Genomic DNA, 13,284 nt, shown 5'->3' on the forward strand with positions numbered 1-13,284 from the left:
GATTTCAGCATGGTCTGTTGTCCATGGAGTATTGGAACACATATCCATGGACAAAAACTGTATCCCTGGATAAAAATCCATGCCTGTCCAGGGACAGTGGCCCTGGACAATGTCCATGGCATCCATGGCCAGTGTCCAGGGCATATCCATGGACAGTGGCCATGCCATCCATGGACATTGTCCAGTGTCTAAGCCATCCATGGACTGGGTCCATGCCGTCCAAGGACCTGTCATCATGCAGCACTTCTTGGCCTAACCTGGCAATTGTGGCTTGAACTTCCTACCGTAACAGGGCATTTGTTCAAATCTACATATCAGACAAGTGGATGTCTGGTTAAGAATGATAAATATTCACTTAGCTTTAACTAAAAAATTAAACTAAAAGATATATTAAATATAAAAATTATTTAATAGAAAGTTATGAATACAACAAAATCATTTTTGGAGTTATGTTGGCTCAATATAGGTGGCACCAGAATGTCTCTTAGCTTTGCTAAAACCATCACCAGGGTCAGGAACCTCATTCCAGCCATTTCTGAAATTGATATAACACATATATAAACAATTTATATTAATAATTGCAATTAAAATGTTTAGACAATACAATATTACCTGTGTGAAATGAAAACTCTAAATCCAGAATTAATTTGCAGTTACCATTTAAATGTTGTATCAAAACCAGTTACTTTATAATTGGACACTGAAATGAAAATAAGAGCACAATCTGTGGGTACTATCCCTCATCTCAGTAAATGCTTATTAATAATGATGACAGACAAGCTTAAAAAGAAATTTTAGAATTTCGTACTGACAAAAAATTAATGTCATAAAATGTTGATGGAATTATCAGCCTGTCAGTGAAACCATAAATCCCCAACAAGATAAATTAATTAATACATCATCAACCTTTTATAGAAATAAATATACTAGTATAAGTGTTTGCAAATATTTACTTACAGTTAAGTGTTTGATGGGGTCTCTGTCTGTGATCTCATTTCATCCTACAGCATATATAGTCACTAAAGCCATCAATTAACTCTGATTACATCATTTCATTCATACATGTTGAAGACAATGCTTCTAATAACTAAATATGTACACTCTTGTATCTGCAAAGTAAAATTATAACATAATGTTTAGACTTTGTTGTAAGCCAAAGTGATTGTAGGACTAATTACAAGAAATGAATAATAGAAAACTGCAAGAACTATATGCATTAAAAAAACTGTTGCTACAGAAGCATAATTATGTATCATTCACATATACCTTAAAAAATACCTGTAACCAGGTGAAAGTTTAAGCCACTGAGATGAATAAAGTTCCTGCTTCAGTCTATTTGTTTTAGTTCTATGATATATAGATTTAAATTATATTTTAGTTTAGAAAGTTTAATGTTCTTACCTGATATCTCCCTAAAAGCATTTTAGAATTTCAAGGTACAAAATTATTTAGCTCCATTCCATTTTGCCTCCAACATCTAGAACAAAGCACTTCCTGTTTACATTCAAATTTTTGTATTCATGAGCAATATTCCTTGGTACAGTATAGTTACTGAAGGGAATATCTGGAATGTTCTTAAAATATATATATATACAGTTCATGAGAATTTTTCCATTTATTTGCTCACAGAATTTGCAAAGATCACAGAAAAAAAATTGAAAAAGTACTGGGATTATTTCTTGGGGCTACATGTGTAAAACGGCTTCAGAAGCCTGCATTTCCATTGGTCTTTATCTTGGTCAGAATCTCCAGATGTTATCAGCTATCTCTATGTGTTCATTTATGCAACAGTACACATTGAACAGCAGTGTATTAAAAGGCTGTAAAAGCTAGATAATTAGTCACTGCCTGGATTATCAAACGCATAGACTAATTCAGTTTATAATATGATGAGTTTACATATATGAGCATAATTTCATAACAATTTCTTTGACTATATGACATTTAATCCTTATGAACTACTGTATTTTTTTGGTGCCATTGTTTGAGATGTTCAATAACAAACTGAAAGAAATAAATAGCTTATATAGTGGGATATATTTTCAATGATGTATGATATCTTGTTACATCAACTGTCAGGATGAATTAATAAAATGATGTAATTCTAATTTACATTTTTTTTTTAATATGCAAAATGAAAACATTTTATTTAGTTACATTCCTTGTTTCATTTCAATTAATTTGAATACCTATATGACCATAAAACTAAGGACAATAATGAATTAATAATTTTTTTAAAAAAATCCCATTTTTTCGACTTAGAACTTTTTCTGCCTTATTCATCAGAGAATTTCTAAGTGTGAACAGAAAAGCTGACCATGGACCATGTCCATGCTGCTATTCACTTTCCATGGACAATGTCCATGATATCCCTGCCTTCATCCCTGGACAACTGTCCATGGATTCAACTTTTCCATGGCAAAACTCCTAATTCACCTGGATATCCATGCTCTGGCCATGGATATCCATGTTTTAACCATGGATAAAAATATCTGGCCATGGACATTCTACAGCCGGGCTGAGAGTAAGCATTTTTCTGTACAAATGACAGCATGGAATGATTTTCCTGGCACCTTAGTGCCTGAGGGCCCTCAATGTAGTTTCAGCTCAACATTAAAAAATTGTTAATGGTCATTTTTTCAGTTCTAGGCTTATTATGCTCTAGAAGCCTATTTTGTTCAGGTTAAAAGAACTGAGTACATGTCTTAATAGTTGATAGGCTTACTTTGTATCTAAATTTACAGAAACATTTCGTATTGTACATACTTTGCCATTACATCTTTTATTTACACTGTTATGCAACTCTGAAAAGTTGGAAGGATTAGGAGAAAGGTTTACTTCACTTTTTACTGGTTTAATTTTCAAGTTGTGTTTTTGCAACTGACAGTCCCAAATCTGTGCTCCATTTTTATCCTTTGGGTGTCCGTATCTTTCCCGTTGTCTATATATTTTACTTTGTTCATGTATATTAAGTTTAAAGTTAATCATGTACACATCCATACAATCACTGATATAGGGTTTTTGTTTGATGGGAGCTTCTTTCTCCGAATGTAGTTTTTCTTAATGAATATTTGTCCTTGCATTTTTTTTTTGTGTAGCCTTGTGATTTGAAAATACTCTCAAAAAGTAAAAATGCAACATCCATTCTTTAGGACAGTCTAAGCATGACTTAGTGTTACATGAGCATATGGTGCCTGTGTTGTAATTCATTTCACTACCACCTTAGAAACTCATATTAATTACATTTCGATAGACAGAAATTCGATCATCAGTAAGGAATGACATACCAAATATCCGTAAAAGTCTTGATACTGTTAAATGATTAATAAATTGACCAAGAGTTTAAGTTTGGTAAGTTTGAAGTTTTTACCTTGCAAAACACTTTTGTGTGATGTAGATGCGATTACAAACATTTACGTGTAATGTCACACGAGGTTTTCTACATTGTAGTAGTATTATTACATCTGGTGACTCCACCATTTCATAACAACTGAATGTCAATTAGTCTTATGGCATACCACTGCTTCAACAAAATATTTTTGAAAAATGCCTGTTCTGGCCATGGATAAAGTCCGATAACGATTTTAATAACAATAGCTGCCCAAAAGCCTTGCGCTTGACTATTCAGCAACTTCTAAGTTTAACAAGGACCATGACTGGGCAAGACTTACAAAACCATTGGTTACTTCCTGAGGTTTGATGACCGGAAGCACTATGTGAAATTTTAATCAAATGCATGTAGTTTCTGAAATACACCTTTTTTTTAGGTACATGCTAAACTTTTACCAAATATTCTAGGTTGAAATCATATTTTGTATTAAACTCAGTCAAGATTATTTTTATTTCTAAAGGTTAGATGACACAAAAGCCTTATATAAAGTTTTAATCCAACACATATATTGGTTGCTAAGATATGAACTTACATGCAAAACTAAAAAGTCTTATCCAAGGTGAGGATGTCAACAAAGGCGACACGAACACCAGAGTGAACAGAATAGCTCTCACTATTTTTCAAATGCACTAGAATTTTGAAAAGTTTGGCAATTTATATGTGTATATCAATGTACACCAAATATTTACACACAATATTTTGCCCCAAAAAAAGAAATATTTGCCAGAAAGTGATTACATGTTTACTTTTTTGAGTGTATATATCGGTTAAGTATTCCATATTTGAGCAATTTGCCTATATGTGTCTCAAAAGTTAGTACCAATTAAACCGATATTTTACGCACTCTTATTGTAGTAACAATTAAATGAAAATAAGGAAATGAAATGCAGTGAAGTAACATGTATTTGAATATATTGGCTCTACAATTTCTTGAAATCCCCACAGTTACTTATTCTATATGTATCAAAGTGTTTTGCGAAAGTCTCGGTTTTAGTGTTCTCAGACCTCAATAGAAAGTGATGCTGCAATAATAAATACAATAAAATTACTTTACACAGTAAGTTTTAGTAAGTTAATGTTTTAAGACTGCGTGAGTATATCCACACACTTAACTGAATGTTACGTTGATGGCAAAAATGATATGCAGCATGTCCGGTTAAAATTGTTTATTTTGAGTGTAACTCCTTTTGGGGCCTCTTGAATTATATATGAAATTTCAAAGAAAATGTAATATGTGTTAGTTTTTTTATATGCACTGGATACTATAGAGGATAAGTACATGGTAAACCGATGTACTGCAAATTTTAACATATTGGATATGTCACATCATGTAAATGCCGTATGACGGAGAACCCCCAGTTTAGGGCCTCTTAGTCTTTAATTTCACTTGAAAATTACATTTATACCTCAAGTTATATTATATAATTGAATCTTTCCACTCTATTATATATTTAAGTCAGATTTACCTTAAACTGTAATTTAAACAACATTTTACTTTCATTATTATTTCTGATCATGTGCACCCCTTTTGGGGCCTCACGAAAACTTGAATACGGATATTTGAGCCTGGTATCCACCCTGGCTGAATTCCATATACCCCAACGAACATTTTGATGTATGATACCATATTGTACTAAAAAATGCCTACGGATTTTTTTCTCGGGGCTTTCGCCAACTGTCTATAAGCAAAAATTAAATTAAAAGTAACTGGCTTTTTTTTTCTGCAGATCTTGGTGTCCGGACAGAACAGTGCCTCAAGCAAGGAAATATATAAGTGAATCAATGGGCCCAATGTATGCTGAAGCTGTGTTGCTGGATCTAGAGGCTACCTGGGCTGAAAGTGATACAAGAACACCACTGATCTGCTTCTTGTCTATGGGCTCTGATCCAACCAATCAGATAGAGAATCTTTGTAAGAAAAAACAGCTGGGTAAGAATTCTTTAACAGTTATTTTGGAGGCAAATTTATTCACATATTCAGATTGTTCACAATACAAATGGTTCTTTGGTTTACAGTACAATACTGCAAAATGAATAAGAATTATCTTGACAAAATTAGTGAGATTTCAAGCAGTCCCTTTGTCAGGAACAGTTTTGTAAAGTAAATTTAATCAGTGTTTCAGTCTGTTTATTGTTGATGCAATGTATTCCCAAATCAAAGCCTGAGTCCAGATGCATGCATGATGAATAAGGCATTGATGATATAGTTGAATAATATTTTCTTGTAGAATTTAGAGCCATCTCAATGGGACAGGGGCAAGAGGTACATGCTAGAAAACTGATCAATGCTTTCATGCAAAGTGTAAGTGTTTCCATTTTACAGTATAATTTTTATACAGTTTTTAGCTCATCTGATTTTTTGAAAAAAAAATGATGAGTTATTGTCTTCACTTGAGCGGTTGTCGGCGTCGGCGTTGCCTGGTTAAGTTTTATGTTTAGGTCAGCTTTTCTCCTAAACTATCAAAGCTATTGCTTTGAAACTTGGAATACTTGTTCACCATCATAAGCTGACCCTGTATAGCAAGAAACATAACTCCATCTTGCTTTTTGCAGCATTTATGGCCCCTTTTGTACTTAGAAAATATCAGATTTCTTGGTAAAGTTTTATGTTTAGGTCAACTTTTCTCCTAAACTGTCAAAGCTATTGCTTTGAAACTTGGAATACTTGTTCACCATCATAAGCAGACCCTGTACATCAAGAAACATAACTCCATCTTGCTTTTTGCAAGATTTATTGCCCCTTTTGGACTTAGAAAATCAGTTTTCTTGGTTAAGTTTTATGTTTAGGTCAGCTTTTATCCTAAACTATCAAAGCTATTGCTTTAAAACTTGCAACACTTGTTCACCATCATAAGTTGACCCTGTACAGCAAGAAACATAACTCCATCCTGCTTTTTGCAAGATTTATGGCCCCTTTTGGACTTAGAAAATATCAGATTTCTTAGTTAAGTTTTATGTTTAGGTCAACTTTTTCTCTTAAACTATCAAAGCTATTGCTTTGAAACTTGCAACACTTGTTGACCATCATAAGCTGACCCTGTACAGCAAGCAACATAACTCCATCCAGCTTTTTGCAATAATTATTGCCCCTTTTGGACTTAGAAAATCATTTTCTTGGTTGAGTATTATGTTTAAGTCAACTTTTCTCATAAACTATCAAAGCTATTGCTTTAAAACTTGCAACAGTTTTTCACCACCATAAGTGGACACTGAACATCAAGAAACATAACTCTATCCTGCTTTTTGCAAGAATGATGGCTCTTTTTAGACTTAGAAAATCATGGGTAGGACAATATTTCTATTACACAAAAAAAATCAGATGAGCGTCAGCACCCGCAAGGCGGTACTCTTGTTAAATGCCTTTCTCCACATTCTCTGTTGCTTTTTTAATGACCATTTATCATCAGATTTGTAGACTACTAAGTATAAAAATAGGGTTGCCTAAAAACATTTTAATAATGGCATTCCTTTCTCCTTCCATATACACTGGGACCCCGTTATAACGCTGTCGTCGGGGTCCAAGGTTTGAGACCCGTGGATCTAGCGGGGTTAAATTGATAACGCGGGTTGATCGTGTCAGCGGTATACGCAATACCCCACCCACCGGTAACGTATTTTAGACGCTGTTTTATGTTAGTAAGAAATAAGAATCGTATAAACGGGACATTTATTTACCTTAAATGCTACTGAAAATACATTAAAAGAATTATAATGCTGTGTCATCTTCTCATTTTGACGTGATTATAAAAGAAAATTGGATTTGTGTATCCCGGAAGTAAACATATATAACGCTGTGTGAGGAGTGCGCGGTCATGAAAATTACATATGCAATGCAATTTGCACTGGGGGTTTATGTAACTAAAAGAGAAAAAACGCGGAGAGTCTTAAAAAAATTGATTTTGAATAGATCTACATGAAGGAAATCGATAAATAAGATAGAAATTTTTTAAATTACCCTTGTTGATATACGATATTAAAAAGGGAGCACATTCTCAGTAAGGCTTTCAGTGCGTCGAATCTTCATTATTTCCGATGAATTGAGTGTGATGATTACGAAAAACGGCTGCAGTTTGTTACAAAATTCGATTTTTTATTCATTCAAGTGATCATGTCATCTGCTTAATTTGGGCAAACTTAAACGGTTTGATAGTTGACTGACCAATGTTACACGCTTGTTATGCAAACAATCTTATTTTGACACGGTACTGATTGTCACATGTCTACATGTATTGAAACTTTAACAAAGGCCATACCCAAACAAGTAAGCTAGCAGACGATTATTGATTTTTGTGACAGTTAACATGGAAAGGTGTTAAAGTACACAGGTACTTGTAGTTTTAACGCTGGTTATGATCAAATTAAGTAACATCCGGGGATTTGATTTTTTTACCCTCTAAAATTTGGGCGCCAAGGCCATACAGCGTTATACCAAGGACCGTGGTATATCGAGTAGCGTTATAACGGGTTTCCAGTGTACATCAATCTGTATCGTAAGCAAATAGCTTATGTAATTATAAATATTTAAAATCCTCTAATTGAAGTTCAAGGGGAGGGAGGTGTTCAAGAAGTCAAGTCAACAAATTGGACTAGATTAACCTACAACTTAAATATCAGGAAGTAATCAGCATGAATAATTTCCATGGTATCTTAATACATATTTTATAGGGAGGTTGGGCTCTGCTGCAGAATTGCCATTTAGGGTTAAACTTCATGGATGAGTTACTCGATACACTCTTAGAAGCACAGCAAATACATGAAGACTTCAGAGTCTGGATTACAACAGAGCCTCATGATCACTTCCCGATTAGCTTACTCCAAGTAAGTACACAGGGAAATGTTTGCAATGATTTTGCTATACTCCTTAGCTGTCTCCCATTCTTTCTCTTTAAAGCGTATTGACATCACCCAAAAATAAGTGGTAAAATAAGAAAAAAAAAACATGCTAATTTGTTTCATTTTAAGAAATATTTTCTCAGATTTTCTGTGCTGACATCTAGCCTTCATTTGGCTAGACTTATCATGTGAACATTTTAACAGACAGACAGAATATTACTTGTCTGGGGCGTCTGTAAAACTGCATGGGATTGCATATATAAGGGACATAAATGTGCTGTTAATTACGAAGTTGGCCATTCTGCTTATATTATGTGTTGTGGCCATACTACATTTGCATTTTTTATGAAACAACAAGAATATGAAGGACATCTGCAATGTTAGTGGTCAATACTGCTATGATCCTATCATTCTTTATTTCAGGAAAATTTCTTTACTGTTGGAAGCCTTTTGCTGTGCTGAGTATTCTGTCTTTCTCCTCTTTCCTTAGTATTTTCTCAGTGATTTCACTTTCTACTTTCATTCTTAAAGTTTTGAGTTTTAAGCTTAGTAATATTTTTACTGGAAATTAAATAAATAAAATTATATATATGTATTTACATATTTGAATTTCAGTCTTCATTGAAATTTACCAATGAGCCACCTCAAGGTATCAAAGCAGGTTTAAAGAGAACATATGCTGGTTTGAGCCAGGATTTCCTAGATGTATGCAGTATGCCACAGTGGAAGTCTGTGCTCTTTGGTGTGTCTTTCCTACATACAGTTGTGCAGGTAAATATACACATTCTTCTTATTAGTCACCTACAGGTGTAACACCGGAGGGACTATAGGAATGCCCTCTGTCCGTCTGCAGATGTGGATCCTGCAATAACCCAAAAAGTATTGATCAAGCAAGGTTCATAAAACTTGGTATGTGACTAAAGGGCAATATCTAGATAATGCAGTACATGACTTATGCTTGTAGGTCGAAGGTAAAGGTCAACATTGAAGGTCAAGTAAAAATTGTTTCTGCTTCATAGCTTTTATATGCATTGATGGATTATGTTAATGCTACATTACAAATGCAAACATTCCCCATGATGAGACAATGTGTCAACGCATGATGTATGCTTGTCATTTAAAGGTCAAGGTCACTGTTCAAAGTAAAAATTTGTTTCTGCTCCATTACTTTTAATTGCATTGAAAGATTTTTAGTATTACACAGAAATGTTCTCCCTGATCAGACTATATGTCATGCATATGACATATGGTTGTTAGTCAAAGGACCAGGTCACTATTGAGGTCAAGAAAAATTGTCGGGGCCTTCCGAATTGCCACTGCAATACTCTGTCATTTGTTAAATGAGGATTGTGAGAACTTAAGAATAGGAACATAATCCTTTATTTCCAATTGTAGATGCTAAAAAAAACTTCACTTATATATTTATTTTAATTATTATTTGAGACCCCTTTTTATCCCCCCGCCAAAGGCGAAGGAGATATTAGAAATGCTCTCCGTCCGTCTGTCCGTCCGTCCGCAACGATCTTTGTCCGGAGCATAACTCCAAAAGTACTGGAGGGATTTTCTTCAAACTTCATACACTGATAGAACACATTGGGAGGAAGTGCAGTGTGCAAGAACAATAACTCTACCTTGCCTATTTTTTGAGTTATTCCCCTTTATCATATTTTCTTAAAAAAGTTTGTCCGGAGCATAACTCCAAAAGTACTGGAGGGATTTTCTTCAAACTTCATACACTGATAGAACACATTGGGAGGAAGTGCAGTGTGCAAGAACAATAACTCTACCTTGCCTATATTTTGAGTTATTCCCCTTCATCATATTTTCTTAAAAAAATTTGTCCGGAACATAACTCCAAAAGTACTGGAGGGATTTTCTTCAAATTTCATACACTGATAGAACACATTGGGAGGAAGTGCAGTGTACAAGAACAATAACTCTACCCTGCCTATTTTTTGAGTTATTCCCATTTATCATATTTTCTTTAAAAATTTTGTCCAGAGCATAACTCCAAAAGTACTGGAGGGATTTTCTTTCAAACTTCATACACTGATAGAACACATTAGGAGGAAGTGCAGTGTGCAAGAACAATAACTCTACCTTGCCTACTTTTTGAGTTATTCCCCTTTATCATATTTTCTTTAAAAAAATATCTGCAGCATATCTTTTTCATGCATGGAGGGATTTTGATATATCTTGGCACAAATGTTCACCACCACGAGATGGAGTGTCATGCGCAAGAACCAGGTCCCTAGTTCTAAGGTCAAGGTCACACTTAGAGGTCAAAAGATACAAGAATGAAAACCTTGTCCGGAGCACTTCTTCATGCATAGAGGGATTTTGATATAACTTGGCACAAATGTTCACCACCGCAAGACAGAGTGTCATGTGCAAGATCCAGGTCCCTAGGTCTAAGGTCAAGGTCACACTTAGAGGCAAAAGGTCAGATACAAGAATGACTTTGTCCGAAGCATTTCTTCTTCATGCATGGAGGGATTTTGATGTAACTTGGCACAATTATACACCATCATGAGATGAAGTGTCATGCGCAGTTCCCTTCTTTAGAATTACTTCCCTTTGTTGTTACTTTAAATAGCTTTTATTGTAACTTTTTCATTACTAGTCGTTGGGAAAAATCGAGACCACTTTTCTGTAGTACAACATGCATGCTACATCCAATTTTGAGGTGTATTTTGACCAATCTCTACCTAGTAAAGATTTTTATGTGGACTTACAATTTTTTTTTTTTTTTTTTTTTTTTTTTAAGATTAACTTCCATTAGTTGTTACTATAAATAACTTACGTTGTAACATTTTTATAATTGACCACAGGGAAAAAACAAGACCACTTTTCTGTGGTACAACCTGGATGTTACTTTCCAATTTTAGGTGTATTTTAAGACATCTCTACCTGGTAAGGAGTTTTTTTGTGGACTTAGAAAAACAAAAGACTTACAATGATTACTAAACAACCACAAAATTAAAATTCCATTTGCAAATTCAGCTGCTAGAGTAAAGAAATTTGCTGTGACGGGCATATATTGTGACATTCTGGCACTCTTTTTCCCTGTTAGCTTTCCATTCCTTCTTTTTACAGTAGCCATATAGAAAAACATCATACAGCTATACTGTTCATGAAAATTAATAAAATTTAGCAGTAAACCACTTCACCACTGAATAATTCTTTCCTCCACATCTTTAAAACCCGTGATGTGGACCACAACTAAACGGTTTTTCAAAGCTTCTCCCATAAAAAAATACTTTCAGACACTAACTTACCAGGAACTTGAGCCTTCAATCATAATATGCCCGGCGGGGGGATTGGCCATGCCTAACATGGCTCTTGTTTAAATTTAAAACAGAATCAGTGTGTTTGGGCAAAATATTTGCAAATGCATATAGTTATATAGAGAATAATAGGTTAGTGCCGTAGATGAGAAAGTTTATCTGGCGAGGTGGAGGAGGTTATCGGGTGAGCCGAAGGCGAACCTGATAACGTCCGGAGCCAAGCCAGATAAACTTTCTCCATCTTAGGCACTAACCTATTATTCTAGTTATCTGTCATTTCATTTTCCGATATTTGGCAATTTATTTTACAAAAATAGGTGTGCGACAACCGTTTTAATGACGTCATATTCGTAATGACGTCACTTATATAATGACGTAATCACCGACACAGTAATGTGGTTACAATTAAAAATCGCAATAACTTCTTCGTATTTAAATAAAAACTCATTATTTGACCACTCATTTTCTTAGTTCAAACATTTCCAACACAATGGTGATGGTTTCAATGCAAAATTTCTTATGACAACAATATCGATCATAAGGTCACATGATCAACTGACCGTATATCACTGGTCACGTGTCAACTGACGGTATATCAAGAAAGATATACGGCACCCTGATATCGGGTCGAAAATACTGCAAGTGACAGGATAAATTTGCAAATGCATATATTAATTCAAAAATGAAAGTATATGGAGAAATGTAACATTTGACTGATACAGTTTTGTAATTGGAAACAACTTTAAAAAACTTTGATGATATTATGCTTTTGTTAATAAAGAAAAGGATGAGAACCTAAATTTCTAGTGTACCTATTGTTAGCTGAAAACAGTGTTATGTTGTGTTACTGTAATTGGTTAGACCAGTTTGATGAACATTTAATTCATAAACATTCACAGTGTAAAAAGTCAGTGTTTACATGATTTTACAAATGACTACAAGACAAGATTTGCTATGTACAATATATTTTTTTTTATTATGGAACAGATGTTCTGAATGTAAGTGTTTCTTTTTCTAAGTGCTGAGTTCATGATTTTTGTATGTAGTGTTGTGCTTGCAAACACTGTTTTAAATCACGAGCTTCATTCTCAGAACTATTTCCTGCTACATTCTTCTGAATCAACTAGCTACAATATTGCGGCTTATTGTCTTGTACAATAAAGCCCTGTTTATTTTAGCAGAAATACGGTAATTGTTTGGTATCAAGGGAGGTTACTGTGTATTATTGTAATATTTTATTCCTGGTGTTGTCCTTCCTTATAACTCTTCGACAGGAAGTGTTCCAAAAGTTATCTCCTCTTGATTTCGCATGAGTTGAAAGCAACATCGAACGAAAAATTTAGAAAATTAAATCTGTTCAAATCTAAAGTAATTTGTTGCCATCAAAGAACATTAAAGTTATAATAATGCCTGGAAGGGGTAAAGGAGCTAGAAAAGGCAGCAAACTGATGCAGCAGTCTCACATAAACAGAAGAAGACAAGGCAAACTAGGGAGGAAGGACGGGAAGATGAGCCTGAGGCTGATGAGACAGTGAATATTTTAGAACAACAGGTGGAAAGGGATGATGGTAAAAGAGGTAATGTCATTGATTTTGAGAAGTTAATTTCGGAATCTATGGTTCTACCTAATACTAGTAAAACTTCACAGTTAGTCATTGAAAAACCTGAACTGATAAGGTGTGGCGGGGATTCTTTGGCTTGTCATGTCCCTGATCAGATTAAAATGAAAATTAAACAGCTTGAATATATAAACTTAGCTCTTCTATTAAAAGG

General features: G+C 34.4%; 1 protein-coding gene and 1 long non-coding RNA gene across 2 annotated transcripts in view; one reads left to right on the forward strand and one right to left on the reverse strand.

Moving 5' to 3' along the window:
• LOC123532722 (dynein axonemal heavy chain 8-like) overlaps positions 1-13,284 on the forward strand; it is a 330,542-nt gene that overhangs the window by 296,006 nt on the left and 21,252 nt on the right. Inside the window, exons 79-82 of the mRNA XM_053518182.1 lie at positions 5,119-5,321; positions 5,620-5,693; positions 8,057-8,209; positions 8,840-8,995. Coding sequence (XP_053374157.1) covers positions 5,119-5,321; positions 5,620-5,693; positions 8,057-8,209; positions 8,840-8,995 — 586 coding nt within the window. The remainder of the gene's footprint in view (positions 1-5,118; positions 5,322-5,619; positions 5,694-8,056; positions 8,210-8,839; positions 8,996-13,284) is intronic.
• Positions 391-2,512, reverse strand: LOC123566023 (uncharacterized). Its single transcript, XR_008366125.1, has 3 exons — positions 1,402-2,512; positions 958-1,109; positions 391-535 (listed from the first exon to the last, which is right to left on the reverse strand). It is a non-coding gene; the product is annotated as an uncharacterized LOC123566023 (long non-coding RNA).

This window comes from Mercenaria mercenaria, chromosome 11 (assembly GCF_021730395.1).
Source record: "Mercenaria mercenaria strain notata chromosome 11, MADL_Memer_1, whole genome shotgun sequence".
Taxonomy (NCBI): domain Eukaryota; kingdom Metazoa; phylum Mollusca; class Bivalvia; order Venerida; family Veneridae; genus Mercenaria; species Mercenaria mercenaria.